Source organism: Clupea harengus, chromosome 9, assembly GCF_900700415.2.
Source record: "Clupea harengus chromosome 9, Ch_v2.0.2, whole genome shotgun sequence".
Taxonomy (NCBI): Eukaryota; Metazoa; Chordata; class Actinopteri; order Clupeiformes; family Clupeidae; genus Clupea; species Clupea harengus.
The window spans coordinates 23,991,268-24,015,086 of NC_045160.1; the positions used below are offsets into that span (position 1 = coordinate 23,991,268).

The 23,819-nt window shown below is 44.9% G+C and overlaps 1 protein-coding gene across 1 annotated transcript; it reads left to right on the top strand.

Moving 5' to 3' along the window:
• The first annotated feature begins 24 nt into the window (after positions 1 to 24).
• brwd1 (bromodomain and WD repeat domain containing 1) lies at positions 25 to 23,279 on the top strand. The gene is made up of 39 exons (XM_031573916.2): positions 25 to 230; positions 336 to 394; positions 495 to 524; positions 751 to 810; positions 1,647 to 1,797; positions 2,255 to 2,353; positions 3,316 to 3,476; positions 4,522 to 4,743; positions 5,097 to 5,197; positions 5,746 to 5,816; positions 6,539 to 6,639; positions 6,772 to 6,812; positions 7,689 to 7,787; positions 8,825 to 8,972; positions 9,668 to 9,802; positions 10,260 to 10,388; positions 10,794 to 11,019; positions 11,287 to 11,490; positions 11,998 to 12,181; positions 12,637 to 12,727; positions 14,530 to 14,658; positions 15,092 to 15,153; positions 15,288 to 15,525; positions 15,679 to 15,795; positions 16,113 to 16,220; positions 16,789 to 16,913; positions 17,219 to 17,301; positions 17,399 to 17,510; positions 17,846 to 17,907; positions 18,112 to 18,267; positions 18,569 to 18,689; positions 18,913 to 19,038; positions 19,202 to 19,268; positions 19,583 to 19,633; positions 19,770 to 19,895; positions 21,149 to 21,301; positions 21,480 to 21,649; positions 22,171 to 22,367; positions 22,781 to 23,279. The coding sequence occupies exons 1-39, from the start codon at positions 182 to 184 to the stop codon at positions 22,933 to 22,935; spliced, it is 4,719 nt and encodes a 1,572-aa protein (XP_031429776.1). The 5' UTR covers positions 25 to 181; the 3' UTR covers positions 22,936 to 23,279.
• The last annotated feature ends 540 nt before the right edge of the window (positions 23,280 to 23,819 follow it).

Here is a 23,819-nt window from a genome sequence, read left to right on the forward strand (position 1 = left end):
CTCTGGCGGAAGTAACTCATAAAGCTGAGGCCTCATCCTTCCAATGGCGGCTGCTAGCTGGCTGAATAGAAAGCGGGAGCAACTGTGGAGGGGGTCCGAGGAGTGGAACAGAAATTAAATAAATATATCACACTCTTTTCTAAACCTAAAGTTAGTACCAAAATTGTATATCCCGAAAGCTATGGCCGATTCAGTGGCCAAAAATGGGAATATTTCGCTCCTTGAATCGGGTAAGCTGTACAAAAGTAGTAAAATATATTCACAGAATTGCCGTCATTACTAATTCTTTAATTTATATTCAACCTTATTAACGATTTCCTTCTGTCCACTTACAGAGCTTTATTATCTTATCTCACGGTTTCTGACAACGGGTCCTTGTCGGAGAGCGGCTGAGGTGAGCTGGCTTGCCGTCGAAGCTTCACTCTGTATTGTGTCTTGAATGTTGTTGAACTGCTCATGTAGGCGCCTCTGAGACATTTTTTAATCTATTGCAGGTTCTTGCGAGTGAACTAGAGGAATATCAGGTGTGTAAATATCGTTCCGGAGCACAGGCTGTTGCTTTTGCTTGCATCCTTAGCAACTTGCCTTGCTAGCTCCGGCTACTTACCAAATGCTTCAGTGTGACTTTGTCACAATATCTCCCGACATCAGTTAGACAAAACAAAAATAAGACCATGTGCTGTTTGTGGGACTTTAATTTGAACAACCAGCTGTATTTGGAGAGCTAACACAACGACCTTTCCCCTTTAGCTTCTTCCCCGTAGGCTGGACTGGGAAGGAAATGAGCATCCAAGATCTTACGAAGATGTGGTAAGTTTATTTGCTGATTTTGCATCAGTCATTGCTTTAATTGTTTTGTATTAATCATCGAACAATTAACACCAACGGTAGTTTTCTGTCAAGCTTTGATGGCTCTCCCATTTTTATGTTTATCATGTTGGATAATGCTTTTTTTCGTTAGATCATGCAATACAGTAAAAGTGGGATTTGTTTTTATCTTTGAAATATGACCATCAGTTCTGCGGAAACGTGTTTTACTGTCTCGTATTATTTAGTGTTGTATTGCAGATAGGGTGGGGATTGAGCAGCTTTGGGTACGTCAAGTTCACCCAATTGGCCAATCCAGACTGTAGGAACACTGTCAGCTCTTTATTTTGCTTGTAACCGGCGTTGTGATTGGCTAGTGTTAGAGAATTGTTTTGCATACAGCGATCTGCTAGGCGACGTTTGTTTGGAAGAAATGGAAAGATCTGACATCCATATGAGCTGTCAGTATGACTTGGGTTTCAAACTTCTCGATATAATGGACAATTATGTTGATGTTGAAGTAATATAGAATTGAAAAGCCACCAGACCTATATTATTTTATGCAATGTAGTCCAAGCTCTTTGTGCCAACGTGCAGGTTGTGGAAGTGAGGATTTAAACTGTCTGTGGCCTGTAGGCCGGTACACAAACAGACACAAACACATACACACACACACAACCATTTGTAATTGTATTATCTGTATCACCAGAAATGTCAGAAATACACTTTCAACATTTTGAATGTGCCTGATTAATCAACATTTCCCTTTCAACACTCTTTGAATGCCTTTCATGTACTGGAGGCTATGAGCATTCTTGTGTTTGTTTGTTGTCCTAAAGGTTGCAGCGAACAGGCACATTGCTCCAGACCACTTGCTGCAGATATGCAAGCGCATTGGGCCCATTCTGGATAAAGAAGTGCCACCCAGTGTGTCAGGAGTTGGCTCACTGCTGGGCACAGGGAGGCAGTCCTTACTCCGCACATCAAAAGGTGCTGTTGACCTGCTGCTTCTACACTTTATTAACGATAACATCTGTAGGATTTTTGATATTTTCTTCTTGACACTCAGAAGGGATGATGGTGACTGCATATTGCTAGATTTAATTTCATCTGTATCTTGGAGACTAGTCTAAGCCCTGCTCCAGATGGTGACTACCCCCCTCCTGTGGATCATCATCATTATTTCAAAGCTAATAAATTGATCCAGTCTGTCGGGACCATTGGCTTCTAGCTCCTCTTTGTGAAAGTACACAACTGCTTGGGCTTTACTGACGAGTCCAAGTGGTGCACATGTGTATAGCCACTCATCCCATATTCGCCACTTGTCCATATGCCAGTTGTCACCACTTTCCTGAGGGGATTTTGCTCTGTGTGAGGGCCCCAGCTGCAGGGTGTTTGGAAAGATTTATTCACCCCCCCCCCCTCTTGTCTTCCCTCCTGCTCTCAGATTGCAGCGTCGTGAAGTGGAAAGGCTCATTCTTCGCTGCACTCCACAGAGGAAGACCACCAGAGAGGCCTTCAAGTTGTCACAGCGCCCCAAATTTAGGTGAGTACCCTTGGGGTTGCTTTTTGGGTGACCGGGTGTTTATTCAATCAATGGATAAAACGACACATAAATCAGTAAGATCTTAGATAAGCTGATGAGCTGGTGGCGTTGAGGGAATCATCATCTATAACTTTCAGCTATTGGACTTGAACAATTTCTGGTTACTAAGTCCAGTTATTGATATTATTTCATTTAAGTTGTGTTCTGTATGAAAGAAAGGCACTCTCTGTCAATGCTGCTTGTAAATGCCTACCTGGAAGTGCTGTAATACCAGGACCGTGCTAAAATAAATCATCTGCAGCATGGGACCATATAGATAGATGGATGGATAGATAGAGAGAGAGAGTGCTGATTCCTGAGGGTGGATCTGCCAGGCAAGGTGCCTTTTGTGTGCTGGGGACAGTTGAAGAAGCATGTACATTTACCACAGGTTACTCAGGACTCGTGAAGTGGCTTAGGATAAACACTGGTGGAGCAGAGACAGTTGGATTTAAATAGGGTGCTGAAAACAATGTCTTTATGACCTGATCAGGGGTGCTACCATCATTTAACGATGGAGAGACTAAATTATCGTTTTGAACACACCCTCTCCTAGTTAGCTCGGGGGTTACTCAACAACGCTTTTGGGGAATGAATGTTGATGAATGTTGTCCAGATATTTAGCTGCAACAGCCATGCACACCTGGCTACTTATGAGTATACTGACCGTATGAGTATACTGACCGTGAGCATGGCAGTTTGGGTGCTAAGCGTCCAACTAGTGTAGTTTTAGTTTTTCCTCGAATGCTATGCTTGTACATGAGTGAGAGTTTTCAACCTTTGTGTGGGTTTGAAACTCGGCATCTGGGTGCTGTTGGTATTGTTGTAGTGCCAGATATAACAAGTGAGCAGGGATTATCCGGCCCGCTGGCTGCGTCTGTGTTGGTTTTTCTGAAGCTGGCCTCCTGTTCGTCCGTTCGCAGTGAAAGTATGCCGGGGCAGAGAGCTGACGGGCGCGCAGAGGTACAGCTCTGTGAACCCGGTGAGCAACTATCAGAACATGAAGATGCACCGCCGGATCCTGGGCCACCTGTCGGCCGTCTACTGCATCGCCTTCGACCGCACCGGCCTCAGGATTTTCACAGTGAGTACATGAAAACGGGCCTGGCCTGGCCTTTTTGGTCTAGTCTAGTCTGCTCATTTGTTAAAGCACTTTGAATTACCAATGTGTAAGAATTATGCTGTATAAATACACTTGCTTTGCCTAACCTCGTCTAGTCTAGACTAGTCTCAAGCGTCGGGTCACATTTCCAGGCCTCCCTTTCAGTTTCACCCCTTAGTTCCGTTGAATGTGCTGATCTAGCTTACTGAGGAGTCATTTGTGCATGCAGCCAAAACTCACTGTGCTATTTGTTGAATTAGCAACGTGGATGAACTCCCTCTTATGACTGTCTTGTCAATTATATGAAAGTTCCAGTTTCCACTTCATATTGGCACGATTCCCGCATTCCTTCTCGTACAGCTGGCCCTTGTCCACCCGTAGTGCATGAAGCCACTGAATCTCATTGGGTCACCCCTCAGCTTTTGACATTTCCTCATTATGTCACGGGGTATCTACAGAAGGAAGCTTGAGTAGACCGAACATAGACAGCTTAGTGTGGTTTACGGAGTCTGGAACTTTTGACCTAGATGTTCAAAGTGTCTTGCTATGCAGCAAATCCAGATTGACAGAAAATACAGTAAAGGATGTCCTCACTTTGTAGCTCTGATTTCTGCCTTGGGGCTGTTTTGGAGAGTAAACGTATATTTCTGCCTTGTGGCTGTTTTTGGCGTGTAGACGTGTTTGTTTCTGCCTTGTGGCTGTTTTTGGGGTGTAAACGTGTTTTGTTTCTGCCTTGTGGCTGTTTTTGGGGTGTAAACATGTTTTGTTTCTGCCTTGTGGCTGTTTTTGGGGTGTAAACGTGTTTTGTTTCTGCCTTGTGGCTGTTTTTGGGGTGTAAACGTGTTTTGTTTCTGCCTTGTGGCTGTTTTTGGGGTGTAAACATGTTTTGTTTCTGCCTTGTGGCTGTTTTTGGGGTGTAAACGTGTTTTGTTTCTGCCTTGTGGCTGTTTTTGGGGTGTAAACGTGTTTTGTTTCTGCCTTGTGGCTGTTTTTGGGGTGTAAACGTGTTTTTGATTTGGCACTCAAGGGCTCAGACGACTGTTTGGTGAAGATCTGGTCCTCCTTCGACGGCAGGCTTCACTCCACGTTACGGGGTCACTCGGCGGAGATCTCGGACCTGGCCGTGAACTTCGAGAACACTCTGATCGCTGCCGGCAGCTGTGACAAGACCATCCGCGTGTGGTGCCTTCGAACCTGCGCCCCTGTGGCGGTGCTACAGGGACACACTGGCTCCATTACCTCTCTACAGGTACGCACCTCACTTGTACCTCACCTGAACCTCACCTGGGTATATGGGGTTGGGGTTACGGCCCCAGCCTAGGTAGCTAAGGAAAGGCCCTCACCGACAGCCTAAATCTAGAGTTGGGTTCTATTGTGTTGGGTAGTGGGTGAAATTGTGGGATGTGGGGCAATAGTGGACGTTCTTTGTCAGCTTGATCTTACTCTTTACTTAACATGGCTGAGATGAAGCATAGAAAATATAGCTTAATTTGTTTGGGATTTTATGTTCTTCTCTGTGTGACATTAGTCTGAAATGTTTAAAATGTCTCAAATTACTAACATGAAATGTCTTTGCCAATATTTGTGTGTTTCTGTGTTCAGTTTTCTCCATTTGCCAAGGGCCCAAAACGATATATGGTTTCCACGGGAACCGATGCAACAGTCTGCTTCTGGCAATGGGATGTTAAAACTATCAATTTCATGTGAGTGGACATATTTACAGCATGATGAGTCATCAGATCAATAATGAAGATGTGTGTCCCAGTCTCAGTACTATTGTACTGTTGTTGTGTTATACCGGTATGTTGTGCCCCGTGGCAACAACAGGAGCGCAGCGCTCCAAATTTCGTTGTATGTAAATACAATGACAATAAAGTATTTTCTAATTCTATTTCTGTAGACATCTGACTTAGTGTCTTGATTAGTAATGTGGGTATAGTGAAAGGGATATCAGGCCTATCAAGTAGCAGTACATTTAGTATCAGATAGTTGTTGGAATTTGGACTGCTCAGGTTAAAACTTTCATGTTATTTCACTGCTTAAGTTGGGTTCTGGTCATCCTCCATAGGGTGTGTGTGTGTTAAAATCAGATATAACTTAATATAAAGTATATAACATAATTATTTATTATATATTATAATGTAAAGTAATGCGTTATATTGGATAAACCCCTTGCTGATGCGGAGGATCCAGACCATGATAATGCTTAAAACTAATCTTGAGTTGATGCCGAATCTTCTGTCTTGTGAAGTGATCGGCCACACAAGTTTACAGAGCGGCCCCGGCCAGGTGTTCAGGTGGTCTGCTCGTCCTTTAGCCCAGGTGAGCCGCACCCCCCCCCCCCCCCCCATCCCCTCGTTTCACACCTCTGACAACACTGACAAACCTGTTTCTGTTCACACTCCAAGCTGGGTTTCCATCCAACTCTTTTGCCGATTTTTAAACGCATTCCAGAGAATTCGGCTAAAAGAAATGCGTGTCTGTGCACATTTCCATCCGCTGTGTAACTTTAACAGAATCTCGTGATATAATCTGAATAAATGCGATTGGAATAAACCAGTTTCTGTAAACCTTCAGTCACGTTATACCCTATGCAAATTCAACGTAGCAGATATTATGTGAATTTCTAGCATTTCCATTAAAGATTTCCTATTCGATTGGTCAACATTTGCATTAAAAAGTTGTATGGAAACCGAGCTATGGATTCAAATCTGTATAAAACCTATGCAAAATGTGTGCTTCGCAATCTGTTAGCCGTTTGATGTGTACATTGTGTCCCCCTCAACAACTAGAATATATCACCTCAAAGATGATGGCTGTTTGTTGTTTTTGTTAATATACTGCATATTGTTGATAGCAATACGTTTTATGATTTGAAAAGAAAGATTTTCCCCTTTAGATAGTGGGCTTGAGAATGTACCTATCGTATATGAATGGGGTTTGTACACAGGATAGTTTGGTGTTGTCATTTTTTGTTTTCTTCATTATTGTGAACATTCAACGCATTAACAAATTTGTTAAAAAACCAATTTGTTTTACATTAGGTGGCATGTTTTTAGCGACGGGCAGCACAGACCATGTTATCAGACTATATTACCTGGGATGTGGCAATCCAGAGAAAGTATCTGAATTATCTGACCACACGGTAAGACCCCTTACGGCCTAGTGCAGACAGTTCTTTGGCAGACCTTAACAGTTAAATTAATGGAACAGTTTTTCTGATTGTTGGGTTTTGAAGTCTCTGTTTGTTCTCAAATCGTTGCACCTCCTTCCGTAGGACAAAGTGGACAGCATCCAGTTCTGTCACACAGGAGAGCGGTATGAAAAGCTTTTTTTAATTTATTTTTTAAATGATTAATCAATAAACAATCAATTCTGTTGGATATTATGATCTTTTGTCACGTCGTACACTTTTAAATCACTCCACATATCCAGAATCTATCTCTTGCTTTTTAATTAGTAGTATATGTTTAAGAAAATCGTTCGCTTTTACTGTGTACTTATATGTAATGCCGCAACGCACTGGACTACACAAGAGCCATTTCCTGGAGGCGTAATGTTTATCTAATGTACTCAGACAGAAGGGATGGCGGAGGAAGCTGCAGAGGCTGTGCTGTGAAGAGTGTGAGGTTGGACGGGTGGGAGAGAAGGCCCCCCGTGTGTGTGTGTGTGTGTGTGTGGGTGGGTGGATATGGAGAGGGAGACGGAGATGAACAGATGTAGAGGGAGAGGACTGTAGTGTTGTAGAGGTGGAGAGGGATGGGGGTGGGGGGAGGAGGGAAGACTGATGGAGAGAGAAGGAGAGAAGACTGTGATGGGGGAGAGAGAGAAGACTGCAATGGAGAGGGCTTTACTGATATAGAGGTGGAGAGGGATGGGGATGGGGGTGGGTGGAGGAGAAAAGACTGATAGAAAGAAAGGGAGATAAGACTGTGATGGAGAGGGCTTTACTGATATAGAGGTGGAGAGGGGTGGGGGGGGAGGAGAGAAGAGTGCGATGGGAGAGAAAGGGACAGAAGACTGTGATGGACAGGTTGAGGGAGGTCGAATCTCGGGAGACAGAATGGATAGACCGCAGGAAAGAACCCCTGGCATTTGGGTGTGGAAGTGATTGAAGGAGAGATGGTTGTGACGGGGTGACATGACTGCGCTCTGATGTGATGTGACGTGACGTGACGTCTCGACCCACCTCAGGTTTGTGAGCGGCAGTGGAGACGGAACGGCGCGGATCTGGCGGCTGCACCATCGGCAGCAGTGGAGGAGTCTTCTCCTGGACATGAGCTTAACGCTGCCGTAAGACCCGACCACTGTGACTATCACTTCCTTACAACACCGCTACAGTTTTAGGATTTTGTATCAAGTGTATTTGTAGACGTGTCATTGACAGTCACCCCTGTTTCTCAGTTGAACAGTAGGGTATTTGCGCTTGTAAAATAAAAACTGTATTTACTGTATTAAAAATACAGGCCCAACAGTAGGAACTCAATGCAACAAAAGTCAGATTCAAATCTTTTCAATTCTCCGTACATCCACCTTTTATTTTCATGGCATGGGTGATACCAGTGTTTCACAAATTTCTGGAGATTTTCAGCCATTTTCAGCAGCTCTTTGCTGGAGGGGTTGTGTTGCTCCACCTTTTCTCTTTCAAATACCCCAAAGGTGTTCTGTAGTGTTCAGGTCAGTCCACAGACTACTACTTTAGAAACTCTTGTGGGACTTTAGGCCGGTCCTGGCCAGGTTCACGCCAGACATGCTGGACCCCATCGGGACCGAACTCCTTAATCTTGGTCTCATCTGACGGACAACATGTCTCCAGAAGCTCAGGAGAAGAAGAAGAAGAAGAAGAATATTCCAGCGTAAATCACACTGCCAAAATCTCCCAAGAGTTTCTAAAGAAGAAAAAAAATGAACTGTGACCTGGCCAAGTATGTCGTCTGACTTGAATTGACTCGACTTGAAATGCATTGAGTTCCTACCGTGGGCCTCTTATGCAGTTTAGATTTACTATATTAAAAGTAAGAGCAAATACCTCACTGTTCAACTTAGAAGCAAAGCAATTACTGTAAGGTGGTACAATTTCGAATCATTTGGCATTTTTAAGTGATATTGCACAGGGGGTGTACTCACTTCTGTTGTATTCTATATGTAGATTATTTAGACCTAACAATATATTTGCTGTTTTTTTTTTTTTTGTCTGTTTGTTAAATTCTTGCCATGATGGCCATAGGTGCTGACATGACGTAAAGACTAATTTACCTAAATACCTACATGTATCCCTCATAGTCGTTACAGACGAATCACGTCATCCTGTGTCATTTTTGTGTCCCCAGGTCTGAAACAGTAAGGGACAACTCTTTCAAGGCCAAGGTCACCATGGTGTCCTGGGATCGCCATGACAACACTGTCATCACCGCTGTCAACAACTATCTGATCAAAGTGTGGAACTCGTACACAGGAGCGCTGCTGCATGTCTTGAAGGTAAGGAGCCTGGGATGCTTTTCAGACCTCGGCATACCTTGCCATCTCATCTCAACAGTTTTGCTTGTAACCCGGATTTTCTTGGGCTGGAAGTGTCCCTTGTGGTCGTAACCCAGAATTGCATTTGGACCATACGAGCTTAAATTAAGCATAGCAAGGTGGAGCCAGAGCAGCAGTGACTGTCTCTCCTCAGGTCCAACTCGGGCCTGTTTTCATCCCTTTTCAAATCCGACCGATGTGGCGTCTCTTGTGGCCCGGCTTCATCAACCTCAATTCTTTCATTTCTTGGTCTTCAGGTCACAGTCCTTCCTCTTTACGGCATTGCCCAAACCATGGTCTTCCTCTTTACAGCATGGCCCAAACCATACTCCATAGCCAGGCTGAAACGAGAAAGGAGGGTTACATCCTGCAGTTAAAACTCATCTTGGAAACCTAAACTGATGTGTTTTTAGTGTGAATGTGTTCCCGGCGTGATGCCGTAATATTACAAGTATCTATTCAATAGTAAGACGTTGTATTCAGTATGGTCATGAGTGTTGTAGTGTCATTTTCATTGGATAAAATTGGATCATAGAATGAGCATGTGTAGGCTAATCGTGTGCTCAAGTGTTCAGAGGAAACCCAGTGGGTCATCATGTATCCTTGTGTTCAGAGGAAACCCAGTGGGTCATCCTGTATCCTTGTGTTCCGTGCAGGGTCACGAGGCGGAGGTGTTTGTGCTGGAGCCACACCCGTTTGACCCCAGGGTCATGCTGTCGGCTGGCCACGACGGGAACGTCTTCATCTGGGACCTCCTGAAGGGCACAAAGACACAGCACTACTTCAACATGGTGAGCAAACACACATGCTGAGCAAGTGGGTCCAGATCTGGCCGGCTGGCTGTTTATGACTCTGATCTGCATGGATTCTGGGTTGTGTGAGAGGGGAACATACAAGGAGAGGACCTCACAAAGTCAGTAGTTCAGTCATTCTTTGGAGAATTTGGTTGATGGTGAAACAAGGAAGGAAGGAGAGGTAAGGGAAATGTGAAATCCAAAACGCACATACACACACACACACAGGCATCTTCACACACTGAATTCAGAACGCATACACACACACAGGCATCTTAACACACTGAATTCAGAACACACACACACAGGCATCTTAACACACTGAAAGAAAACGAGGCTTTCCAATTAATGAAAGAACATACGGAATGATTTGAAGTGGCCTGTGCTGATATTGTCTCAGTGTCATTTTGATTTGTGAAAATGAATATGGCCGTGTGTGTGTGTGTGTGTTCAGATTGAAGGCCAGGGCCACGGCGCCGTCTTTGACTGCAAGTTCACACCGGATGGCCAGCGCTTCGCCTGCACGGACTCGCACGGCCACCTCATCATCTTCGGGTTCGGCAGCTCCAAGCCCTACGAGAAGGTGAGAGCGCTAGTTCAACGATCAGATGCCTTCACAGAGCCCAGTAGAGGAGCCAGGTGTGACCTGGGCCGTTTGACGTGAGAGTTTGGAGACCACGCTTTCAAACTGCACTGTCACTTGTTAAAACAGTCACTTTAGTCTACTGCAAGGCACTTATGCCATCCCAGTCACCGTATTCATCTGTATCTATTTACTCTGAGGTACATGTTTGCATCGATCTCAGGGGCGTACTTGTGCTCTATACCACTGCACTTTGTTCTTTTGTTCTTTTTGGGACCAACAGGTGCAGCGCAGATGTAGTTGTATGCAAATAGATTCAAGATGAAAGTTTTGGGTGGGGGTGGGGGGATTCATTTTGTTCGTTGAACAGTATTGCCACTGTCCCCACTGTGGTCTTTCTCCCAGCTTCCAGATCAGGTGTTCTTCCACACGGACTACAGGCCGCTGATCCGCGACTCGAACAGCTACGTGCTGGACGAGCAGACGCAGCAGGCTCCCCACCTCATGCCCCCGCCCTTCCTGGTGGATGTCGACGGCAACCCCCACCCTCCCCGGTACCAGCGGCTCGTCCCGGGCCGAGAGAACATCGCAGACGAGCACCTGGTCCCTCAGCTGGGCTATGTGGCGACAAGTACGTGAAGCGTGTTCATGTATGATGGAATACTGATGTATGGTGGAATACTGTATGTAATGTAAATGAAGTTCTGAGGCTGTAGAGGCTGCACCCCGTGGATGAAAATATGATGTGTGTTTGTCATACAGCTGTATATCGGCATAATGTATGTGATCTGTTTGGATACGAGAGCTCCTCCCTCGCTATCTCCTAAACAATGCTTACCAAGGAGCTGTGATCTGAAACCACTGACTGACTGTGTGTGTGTGTGTGTGTGTTCCCCAGGTGATGGAGAGGTGGTGGAGCAGGTGATTAGCCAGCAGCCCAGTGACAGTGTGGAGGCGGCAGCGTCGAGGCGGAGCGCTCTGGACGAGGCCATCCGCGTCCTGCAGCGGAACCAGGACCGACGGAGCATAAGGCCGCCCGATGGGGGCCCCCCGCCAGTACTGGTCCCCGCCGCCCTACCAGCCCCTGGAACCCCCCGCAGAGGTGAAACATCACTGCAGGAAACCCCTTACTGATTTCGCTTACACTATATAGAAACTATCTATGATTTCACTTCCGCTGTGTTTTCACTAAGTGTGAACTCGGTTGCACTAGATTTTCACTACACTAGATTTTGACCACATTTGTTTTGTTATTCCTTCACACTTTGTTGAGAGCGGTCTGAGGAAGGTTCAGTGAAATGTGTGGGTGTGGTCGCCCACACGTCTCGCACCCACAGACTTCAGCACGTCAGGGTTGCCAGCGCTGATCTGCTCCAGTAGGGCCACTTCTGGGGTAACCTAACCCAACATAACATAACGGCCTCAAAAAAGCCCTGTTGTCGATTTTAATCTAATCAAATCAAATTCTGCTTTTCTTGAAAGACAAGTAGAGGAGAAGGAAATAGCCTTTAAAAATTGTCTGTCTCTTTCTCCCTCTCATTCTCTCTCTCTACCTTTCTCTTTCTCCCTCTCATTCTCTCCCTCTCTTTCTCCCCCCCCTCTCCCCCAGTGTCTCTGAATGAGCGCCTGGAGCTGCAGTCGTCTCCTAACGTGGGCCTGCGGCGTAGCGGGCAGGTGGAGGGGGTGCGCCAGATGCACCAGAACGCCCCCCGCAGCCAGATGGCCACCGAGAGAGACCTTCAGGCCTGGCGCCGCCGCGTGGTCGTGCCTGAGCTCACCAACAGCACCTACCTGTGAGGAGAGACACACACACACACACACACACACACACACACACGCCGCTGCGTGGTTGTGCCCGAGCTCACCAACAGCACCTACCTGTGAGGAGGAGATATACAAACATACAAACATGCATACAAAAATACATACATAAATGCACACACGCACAGAAATACATAAATACACACACACACCCACATAAGTACAGGTGGAACAACACCTATATCCATACAAGTCCATACATAAAGATACACACATAATTACAGCCACATAATGTCTTGTTCAGAAATGAAGTCTAGCTGGGTGTCGATTTCATTCCTGCTAATAGGATGTTCTAATACTGTGATCCTAACATGATGACCGTTAAAACCAAGACAGACTGTCCCAGTATAAACTCCCTGTTTGTGTGATGTGTTTGGCAAAGCATGGTTGAAGTGAAACCGCTTTCTTGGTCTTTCTTTCCCCGCAGGGATCAGGAGAGCTTCAGGATAGCCAAAGGCGAGGAGGAGCTCACCCTCTACAACATTAAGAAGCGAAGGGTCATTCACAGCAGCTTCAGGGTACGACCCACAGCCCCTCAAACGGTCATGCTTTTAAAAGTTAGAACTTGTAATGTAATAGTTACGGCGTTGGGTACTGCTACATACAGGACATTTGGATGGCCTTTCAATTAGATTAGGATTCAAATATGAAACGATTCTCGATTAATCATGATTCATCTTTTCTGCCATGGTTTTTTTTCATTTATTTTGTATTCATAAATACAAATACAATACATTAATTCAATTTTGTTTTTTTAAACAGCTGTTAAATTCAAAGTTTAAAGGGAAAATGCACACGTTACATACAAATCTGAATTCTTTTTTTCGAAGATTCCCCAGCAGTAGGCCTATGCCTAAATACTAAATATTTTATGGCCTACTGCCCTGTAAATTCAACTTCTATAAAAATTTAATTTCCCATCAAAACCAATTCTGCCCTTCTATTAGGCCTTACGGGATAAGTCAGGTACTGTCCTATAAAACTAAAATCTAGCATAAAGCCAACTGGCTCTTATGATATCAAATGTGACTATCCATCAGAAGGTAGTATGAACAGAAATAATTAGAGAGGCCCATCTGTAGTTAATGCATATAAAACCTATTGAAAGAACTGGGAATTGTATGTGGCTGACTGCAGGCAGTGATAGCAAGTGGGCTAGTAATTCATGGATGTGAGAACTGCACAGTCGCTGTAAAATGTGTTTTAAAATATGATCAAACTAACATGTAATTGTACCTGGCTGCATCACAAGACCCAATGGATTGTGTACATGCAGTATGTATTGCCAGAATCTTAAAGTTAACTTTGAATTCCCTTATATTCATGGTGGTTGCCCACTGCATACATGTGAGAGATGCTAAGAAGCAGGCAAGGGGCTGCCGGGGCGGGTGAGGAGGGGCTTAGAGTTGATGAACATCATTTTACATTTACATTTAGTCATTTAGCAGACGCTTTTATCCAAAGCGACTTACAAGGATGTATACACATTTTTACATTTACACTGATGGCACACTGCACATCAGGAGCAATTAGGGGTTCAGTGTCTTGCTCAAGGACACTTCGACAGGGAATTGAACTAACAACCTTCTGATTACTAAACGTCTTCTCTACCTCCTGTACCACTGTCGCCCCACATCATGATGTAGAGATGTACCAAATGATATACGTCAGCGTCGGCCTTGTAAGGTTCAGGAGGATTTTAAACAGTAGATGGCGTGTTGGCCCATTCTCAACCCAATTTTGTCAATGTTCACACCAACTTTGATGTGTTCCATCATAATTCAGTCATATTATTTAGTTTACTGTTGAAAAAAAAAAACAAGGTGCACTTACACTTTAACCGCACTTGGCTATCGTCATCAAAGGAATGTGGAATGAAAAGTTAATTTACAGATTACACTGGCAAGACACACTAAGTGTAACATTTAATCATTACAACTGCATATTGTAGTGAAATGGGTTTGAATGAGTTAATTAAATATGCATGCCAGCATAATGAATTTAAACATGTTTAAAAACTGGGTTATTTAATTTTCCTGCACGGATGTACAATCTTTCACGTTAGCGATCGCTTTGCTGCGGTGGTGTGTGTGTGTGTGTGTGTGGCGGTCATTTTCCCCAACCCTGCTGGCTTAAAGACCTTGATAGTCCCCGTAGTCATCTGAAGACCCATAATGCCTTGCTGTGTTGTTGCGTGGTGGTGTATCGCTGGGAATATGTGAAGTGACGGGTCTTTGGCACTTCTCTCTCTCTCTCTCTCTCTCTCTCTCTCTCTCTCTCTCTCTCTCTCTCTCTCTCTCTCTCTCTCTCTCTCCCTCAGGATGACTCGGACGATGAGGTGCCCTGCCCGAAGCGCAGTGTGTCACGCAAACGCCAGCGGAGGAACAGTCTCGCCGAGGAGCTCATCGAGTTCTCCTGCGAGGAGGGCGAGGAGACGGCCAGCTCCGAGGTACGGGTGACCTCAGATCAGAGGGCAGAGGGTTCACCTGCCCTCGTCTGCTGGCGACTCAAAGCTGCATTCCCCCCCCCCCCAAAAGCTCTGATGTGCTGTGACCTTTGTTAAATGATAGACAGTCATTAAGAACAGATGGCTGAGTGCAACATAAGACGGTCATAACACAACGTCTTTGGGAAACGCAGCGCGAACATCGATTCAATTCGAATGTGATCATCAAGCAGATGGACTTGTGGATTTCTTATAGCACATGTGCTGTGTTCAAATCAGACCGGGGGGGGGGGGGAAAAAAACCCTCATTAGTTTCCTCAGCAGCTGTTGAAATGTCTAATCTAGGGCAGCAAATTGAAACGATTTTCTTTTTGCCCATTAAATGATGGTTTTCAGCCACAGAAGCTAAGCAGATCTATGACCTTTTTATTTCTAGGACCATGAAATGGAGGTTGACTCGTCCAATGAGGAAGAGGAGTGGAAGAGTGACAGCTCGAGGTACCGCCTCAGTCTTCTTTACTCTACTCAAATAGAAGTAGACTTCATGTAAAATAACGTGATGCTCTACTTAATATATAGGAAGAAACACACTCTGATGTCATTCATGTAATTTCCGTCTTCCTCCCTCGTAGCAACTCGTCAGCTGAGTACTCTGATTGGATGGCTGACGCCGGCATCAACCTGCAGCCCCGCAACCCGCTGTCGTCACGGAGACGGGCGCGGCGTCAGCTCAGCAGCTCGGAGGAGGACGCAGAGGAGGAAGAGGAGGACGCAGAGGACGCGGAGGAGGAAGAACCGACCACACGTGATGAAGAGGAACAGACGCCTCAGCCTCACAAGCAGAAGAAGGTCAAGAGCAAGACACCCAAGGTGTGTGAGATGGATCAGGTTGATGGGGGTTTTATAGAAATAAAATTGAATCGAACTGAACCACAGTCTAGTGTTCTGGTGTGTAGGAATTGATTTGAAAAAGAGAATTTTTGTATTCAATTTGCGTTCTTTCCAACCTTTGGGCAAACTCAGCATCCCAAAGCTCGGCCGTCCATCCTCAGGGAAGTCTCCACCGAGTTCCGGCCCTCCGTGTGGATCACTGACGTCATTCCCAGGAAATCTCCTTTCGTCCCGCAAATGGGCGATGAGGTGAGGGCTAGTTTTAGGTGGTTGTTGGCGACTGGTCACCTGTGTTGTTGTGGACTGTTGTTAACTTTCATAAGAGAATGAATTGGTCTCACACTGCCCTATCTGCTTATATCATGCCAAAGTAAGGGGTGGCCTTTAAGAATGGAGATACGCATCTGACATTCAGAGATATATTGAGGTTATTGTGTGAGGCCCTCCAACTACTCGCACAAATAATTCAATGTCTTCCTTTAACCACTGTCCTGTGTTGAACTAAAAACCTGTCTTCTTCTCCTGGCTCTCTCGCCCTCCTCGCTGCTCTCTTGCTCCCCCTGCAGGTGATCTATTTCCGTCAGGGCCACGAGGCCTATGTGGAGGCCGTGAGCAGGAACAATGTGTACCCCATCAACCTGGACAAGCAGCCCTGGAAGAAGATGGAGCTGAGGGTTGGCATCTTTTTATTCCCACTAGTCTCTCTCCATCATTCAGTCTGCACATGGACTTATTCTCTCTTGCTGGCTCTGCTCTGTTCTGTTTTTGGTCGCCTCCCTCCCTCCTTTCCTTCCTCCTTTCTTGCACACTGTGTTTCTGAGATGTTTAGTGTTTGTTTTTGTTTGTTTGTTTGTTTGTTTGGTTTTTTCCTCATTATTATAGGTGTCCTCAAATAATAAGTATTTCAGTAAATGTTTGAAAGGTTTAGGCCCATACAGTTTTAACAAAAATGTTAATGTTGTAACGTATACGTTTCTAACCCATCCCTAAAGTATGTACGTGTTCAAACCGTTTGTGAACTTATGCTTCAACTTAACTTTGTCTCAAGTCATGAAAATTCTGGTTTAAGTCCTGTTAAAGCTTTAAAAGCCACGTTTTGTGTGTCCGTGTGTGTGTCCAGGTGCATTTACCACTTTTAATTTTTTTTTCTGTTGACCCAACTAACATCCTGCGTCTTAGTTTAATTTTTGGGTGTCTAACATGCCTAACATTTACTGTGTGTGTGTGTGTGTCATGCTGCAGGACCAAGAGTTTGTGAAGATCACAGGGATCAAATACGAGGTGTGTCCTCCCACCCTCTGCTGTCTGAAGCTCACGCTGATTGACCACGGCACTGGCAAGCTGACAGACAAGACTTTCTCCATCAAGTGAGTTCATTAGATATTTATTTTTGGATTTGTTTCATTTATACTATACATTTGTATAGTTTGAAGACCACCCCCAGCAGTTAGTGCTTGGATTGGGTCTCTTCAGAAACATCATTATGTGTGTTGTTGTTGAGAAATGGATTAAATGGATGGATGGAAATATTGTAAAGTCTTTGTGATAAGAATGCTTAAAATATCCAATGTTTGTGTTTGTGCATGGCGATAACAAAAGTGTGTGGAGCACCTTCAGCTGTGTAGTTATTTTTGAAATGCAGAACTGTAATGCAATTTTCTCTTCTCTGTAGGTATCATGACATGCCAGATGTGATTGACTTCCTGGTTCTGCGGCAGTGCTACGATGAAGCCCGGAACCGAATATGGCAGCCGAGTGAGTAGACCTTCTCCCAAAGGCCCCAATCAGCCACCACATGTCCTTTTGACTGCCAGAAAAAAAGCATGTTTGTGTCTCTCTCTCTCTTTGACAGATGACCGGTTCCGCTCCGTCATCGATGACTGCTGGTGGTTTGGGACCATAGTGTGTCAGGAGCCGTACCAGCACGAGTATCCCGACAGCCACTTCCAGTGCTTCAAAGTCAAGTGAGTGAAAATAAAAACCTCCCATTACAGTCTGAGCTGCTATTCGGCCAGATGTGTGGTCTGCTTGTGTTTATTTGTATTTGCACTGAAGATTTGTCACAGTATGTATTTCTACCGTTAGCGCTTCAAAGTTAGCGTGAGCGCCTCTCCACTGAAGACTGCTCTGAGACCAGTTGTGTAGCAGCAAAACTGTGTAGTGGTGTGTCGGACCGATTTCCTACCTTGAGTCTCGATGACTGTAGGCCCAGTTCTGTGGTCTGCCCTTTCTCGAGTCCCGGTGGCTGTGCTCAGTAAAAGTAACCATGCCCCATGCTCCTCTGTCTTCCCCACTCCAGGTGGGACAACGGCGAGATTGAGAAGCTGAGTCCGTGGGACATGGAAGCCATTCCAGAGAACGGTACTTACAACACCTTTAGTAGAATGTATTGTTTTGAATCGTGGTTTCGATCTCGGTTTCAGCAAATAACGTTCTCTCATGTCTATCTGTCTCTGTCTCTGTCTCTGTCTCTGTCTCTGTCTCTGTCTCTGTCTCTGTCTCTGTCTCTGTCTCTGTCTCTGTGTCTGTATCTGTGTCTGTGTCTGTGTCTGTGTCTGTGAGCAGCCGAGCAGCCGGAGTCTGTTGGGGGCGGGGTGCCGGTGACTGGAGAGGAGATGACTGAAGTCCTCTACAAGCCCCAGACAGGAGAGTGGGGGGAGCGGTCACGTGACGAGGAGTGTGAGCGCATCATCGCTGCCATCGACCAGCTCATCACTGTGGGTACGTGCCTCCTCATCCACACGCCGGTCGCCCTTGGACCACGCTATTGGTAGTCTGACCAACTTAAGCACGATTGGTCATTCCACTCCTCAGCCTGATGCACTTGAAATATCAAATGAGTATTGATATTTACACATTTTGAGTGTGTGGATAGACTAGTCAAGCCTTGATTTTGGTCTATGAGTTTACACAACCCAAAAGGTTTACTACATTGTAAAACTAATTACGGATCATCCCTATGTATTTAAGCCTACTGATTCAAAGCTAACAATTTACTGGAAACTTGTTGTTTGTTTTTCAGACATCACCAGCCCGTTCTCCGGTCCGGTGGACATTGGTCAGTACCCCACGTACTGCACGGTCATCGCCTACCCCACGGACCTGGGGACCATTCGCATGAGGCTGACTCACCGCTTCTACAGGTCTGACTCCAGGCTGTTTGTTTTCCTCCTCTTTTCAACAGATGAAATCTGAGCGCAGTTAGTTGTATCCCCACGCTGAGTTTATTTTTATTTAGTCTGCCGGTGGGGCTCAGAGCGCCTCCAATTTTGATGTGCTTTTGAGGATGGAAGAGTTTATATCCTCAGACCAATGTTTGCCGTGCTGTCCAAGTTTACAATTTTGTGCTTGTGTGTGTGTCTGCAGGCGACTTCCTGCATTGGCCTGGGATGCCCGACACATCTTCCTCAATGCCAAGACCTTCAATGAGCCTCGCAGCAAAATCGCAGAGTCTGCCAAACTCATCACCGACTCCCTCCTCAAATTCATCAGGTAAAACAGTTATATTTCCCCTTTTGCTTGTTTTTCTGCCCATTGTTTAAAATTCTTTCAGTTTTGGCTATTTTCTTGACTCTTGTCTCTCCCAGCTAATGTGGTCAGACAGCTCAGTATTGTTTTATAAAACGCATTTTCTATGTTATTATTCCCCTCTCAGTAAACCGGAATCTACTGACATCATGGAGATCTACAATGCACTGGAGAACATGGAGTACTCTGACGAGGTGACTGATCAGGAACCCGTTTTATTATCATGCATTTCTGCATTTTTCCCAGTGGAGTTTTAGCCTTGACTGTCACCCCACTGTTTTTTTGATAGGGTTACCGAACTAAATGATGGTTTGACACAGAACGTACTTTAAATATTGCTTAATTTTCCTAGAATTTCATTTTTCAAAAGCTCAGGATGTTTCACTGAACGCATAATTACTTTTTACTTCCGGTAGTTGAGGGAGACCTTAATCCAGTTTGCTGCTTTGGATATAAATGTCAGATAAATGAGTGAATCTAACTGTTCTGTTTAATGGTCTTTCTGCAGGACCTGGACACTGAGGTGCCTGGAACATCCTCTGGACATGGTTTGCGTCAGGTACTTTCATATTTTGTACAATTCATGCAGTTTCGAAAGAGCGCCTCTTTCCAAACTAAACACCTAGTTAGTGTTTGCCCTCTAACTTGCTCTGGTTTCGTGTGTGTGTGTGTGTGTTCGGTCTGTGTTTGTGTAGCCGACAGCAAAGCCTGCGCCTGACCCTGAGGCTTGGAAGGAGAAGTGTCAACGTCTGGTGAACTACATATTCGAGTGCGAGGACTCTGAGCCTTTCCGTCGGCCCGTGGACCAGCACGAATACCATGTAAGAACCCCGGCGACTCTTCTAGAGACCCTGCCATGCTCCAGAGGAGCTCAGGCCAGGGGGTAGATGACCTGGCCAGAGGTGTATGTGTTAGAGTAGCCAATAAATTATGTTTTTAATGTATGTTATTGTTCTGTAACGCATGGCATTGCAGTGGCCATGACGTGTGTTAAATGTCATCTGAGTAGAATTGTATATTTGGATTTGAGTTTAGGGTGTAAATTCTTGATGAGGATTGAATGGTTCAGCCCGGGCTGGGCCTGTATGCACTAAGCATTTTATCTAAGTCACTAAGTTACGTTTTCTCGTAAATCCTACTCGCAAAGCTACTGAGACCAACTTCTGCTAAGGAAAAGTGGCAACTCACAAGGTTAAGTGAGAGGCTTGCTATGGCTGACGTCAAGTCTCACGCATGAGTTCGCTTGCAGTGACCTCTGTGATTTGTTGATATGTGACAGGTCTGTGCCTGTGAGTAGGCTTCATACCCTACCACAAAGGATGATAAATCAATAAATAATAAATAAATGAATATTTGACTTGGGCTACAAATGAAATAATAATGGAATACGCTTCCCATAGACGATCTTCACACAGTCACATCTGTATGATTCAATTCAATTACATTTTTATTTATATAGCGCCAAAACAATACAATTGTCTCAAGGCGCTTTACAGAACCCGGGGCCCGGACCCCCTCAGAGCAAGCACAATGGCAACGGGCAAAGAAAAACTCCCTGTTAATCAGGAAGGAACCTTAACATCTGTATGATATGTTTGTGTAGACAGGACTTAGCTCATTTGTATAATAAAACTTTACATTGATTCAATTCCATTTCGGCCCTGTGTGGGTCGTTTTGGTTGGTTGGAGCCCTTGCAAGCCTTATGATTATTAGGAAAAAAAATTCAGTAGTAACCAACTCTGCATTAAAAAAACTGTACCATGTAATGATACACTGCCATTTTCCATTCATTCAAGAGTTTGTCTTTAGTGAGTTGGTTAACTTGGGTCTCCCACACTTATGTGCTACGTTAAGCGCTAAAGGGACGTTGTGAATTACTCTTAGTCCTAACTTTGGAAGTCCTTTCTTTTTTTGGAGTGAGATGCCAGTTATTTTAAGGAGTCTCTGCTAAAGCTGCAAGTTTAAGCTTCTTAGATTTGTGAATACGGGCCCTCCACTGGATCGCAAGATCAGTCTTGATTTCAGTCAGTGAAACTGTGGCACTCTTGATCATAGGACTTTGATTCCTTTCAGGATTATTTGGACATCATTGACTTGCCTATGGATTTCGGGACCGTACGGAACCTTCTACTGCAGGACCGATACGAGAATCCTGTCGAGCTTTGTAAAGACATTCGGCTGATCTTTGTCAACGCGAAAGCCTACACGCCAAACAAACGCTCAAAGGTTTGTTTTGAAATGCCTCGATTCATTATTTTTTAAACATTTGTAAATAATATGGCGTCAATTAAGTATTGATGAAGAATGGCATTTCAGGCTACAGATAATGATCAAATAATTAAAGAATGGAAATACTTCTTATTTCAACTGAATCCATTTCCTCCCCCTCTCTTTCTGATCCCAGATCTACAGCATGACTCTGCGTCTGTCTGCGTTCTTCGAGGAGCGCATCAGAACCATCATATCTGATTACAAGTCGGCGGTGAAGAGCAGCGAGAAGCTGCGTCGTAGCCAGAGGTTCCGCAAGAGACAGATGTCCCAGGAAGCTCCGGCACCAGGCCACGGATCCACCAGGTGCGTTCCGCTGTCTTGCGAGGAGAGAACTGAGTCTAGCAGGTTCCCCAACTCTCCAACCTTACTCCGATAACACTGATAAGGGGTTCTGTTGTTGTAATTTTGATCTGTAAAGTACCATTATCCCTCATGTAGATTTGCTCAAGCCCAGACACTGTGGAGTATAAGACTAAGGCAGTCTTCTAGAATGCTATGTAGAACCTAGAATGTTCTAAATTGAAAGTTGCTCAGTGTGCATTTGAATGCAAATCCAAACAAAGGGTCCAAAGATTAGCGACAGGTAGTCTTTGCAATAATCTGCAAATCCATGCGGAATAGTCCCCCATTAGCGTTGCTCCAGGGTGTACTATACCTAGCCCAACAGGCAACCAAAAAGCAAACTGGTGCCCCCTTGTGGATAAGGTGTGTTTGTGGAAATGCACTGTCTAACTAAAGTGCAAATCGGTTTCAGGCAACACACTCTAATATTTGACACATCTGTTTTTCAAACAAATCAAACTCTGTGTGCCTTGTCTGCACAGCAACCAGAAAAGGGCTACTGTGAAAGCTCAGGAAAAGGTGGAGACATCTTCAACCAAATCTACCTCAGCCAAAGTGTCTGCAGCGGAGAGGAGCAGCACAAGGACACGCAGAGGACGCAAGTCCCCCACCCACTTGTCCTCCTTCGACGAGGATGACGAGGACTCTTCCGGGTCCAAAGCAGCATCCTCCAGTCCGGGTAAGTCTCCTTTGCCCAAGGAAAGAACCTGGGCTAAGTGTGGACCAAATATTTTAATTTCTTTTTCTTTTTTCGATTGATTGAAATGGAGACGGATTTCCTCTTTTCACTCTGCCTACAGTCAATCAAAGTTCTTTGTGTCTGTAGCAGCTTGAGTTCTATCTTAACCTTAAAAAGAAAGACCTATCTTTCCTGGCAAAAGCCTTTACTAAAAATAACACTGGTGCTTCAGTTGAACAATGTATACTGGGGTCTAACTGGTGAACACTCTTGATGATGGAGGCTCTACTCACTCAAATTCATGTGACTGTGTTTAACGCCTGACTAGTAGGTACCTTTGCGTTCTGGGTTGGTAATAGACACAGGTATCATCTTAACGTGTGTTTGTCTTATCTGTCGTGGTGTTTTAATAGACTCCGACAGCGAGAGCGAAGTGAGTTTGAGCGAGTCGGAGGGCCGATCCCGGGGTTCGTCGCGGCAGCACCTCAGGAGAGAGACGCGGCGGCCCGGCCGAGCCACTCGGAGCCAAGCGGGCAACCAGAGAAGAAAGGGTAAAAGCATTGTCTAAATCGACCAGAGAAGAACGGGTAAAAGCATTGTCTAAATCGACCAGAGAAGAAAGGGTAAAAGCATTGTCTAAATCGACCAGAGAAGAAAGGGTAATAGCATTGTCTAAATCGACCAGAGAAGAAAGGGTATAAGCATTGTCTAAATCGACCAGAGAAGAAAGGGTATAAGCATTGTCTAAATCGACCAGAGAAGAAAGGGTATAAGCATTGTCTAAATCGACCAGAGAAGAAAGGGTAAAAGCATTGTCTAAATCGACCAGAGAAGAAAGGGTAAAAGCATTGTCTAAATCGACCAGAGAAGAACGGGTAAAAGCATTGTCTAAATCGACCAGAGAAGAAAGGGTATAAGCATTGTCTAAATCGCCACAAACCAGACACCTCTGGAATGACAAATACAGCTAGTGGTGCAATCTACATCAACAGACATCAACAGACAAGGAATGCCTCTGGAGTTATAAAGAACAAATACAAGTCAAGTTGTTCGAGTCAAGAGCTATAATGTAGCTAGCTAGCTAGCTGAAGTATTCCAATCAGAAAGAATCACTTACAGATGTTGAGTAGAGCAACTCCACAGCACAAAGGAGCTAAACGATGAAATCTTGTTTTGCTGTTCAGTGGCGGAGAGTGAGAGTGAGAACGAGGGCTCGTCTGTAAGGAGCTACCCCAGAAGCACCAGGCTGGGCAGGAAACACGCTGGGGCCGCAGACAGGAAGAGGACAGGTGAGCACGTAAAACAAGGAGACTGCACAAAGACGAGCTTTAGATTGAAAAAAAAGTAAAGAGCCATCTTAGTTTAGCTTGTCTCACAACTATAGTTACTCTAGAAATAAGTGTACCATGAAGGTCCCAAATAACTTGACTTCAATAATTTGTGTTGGTTGTG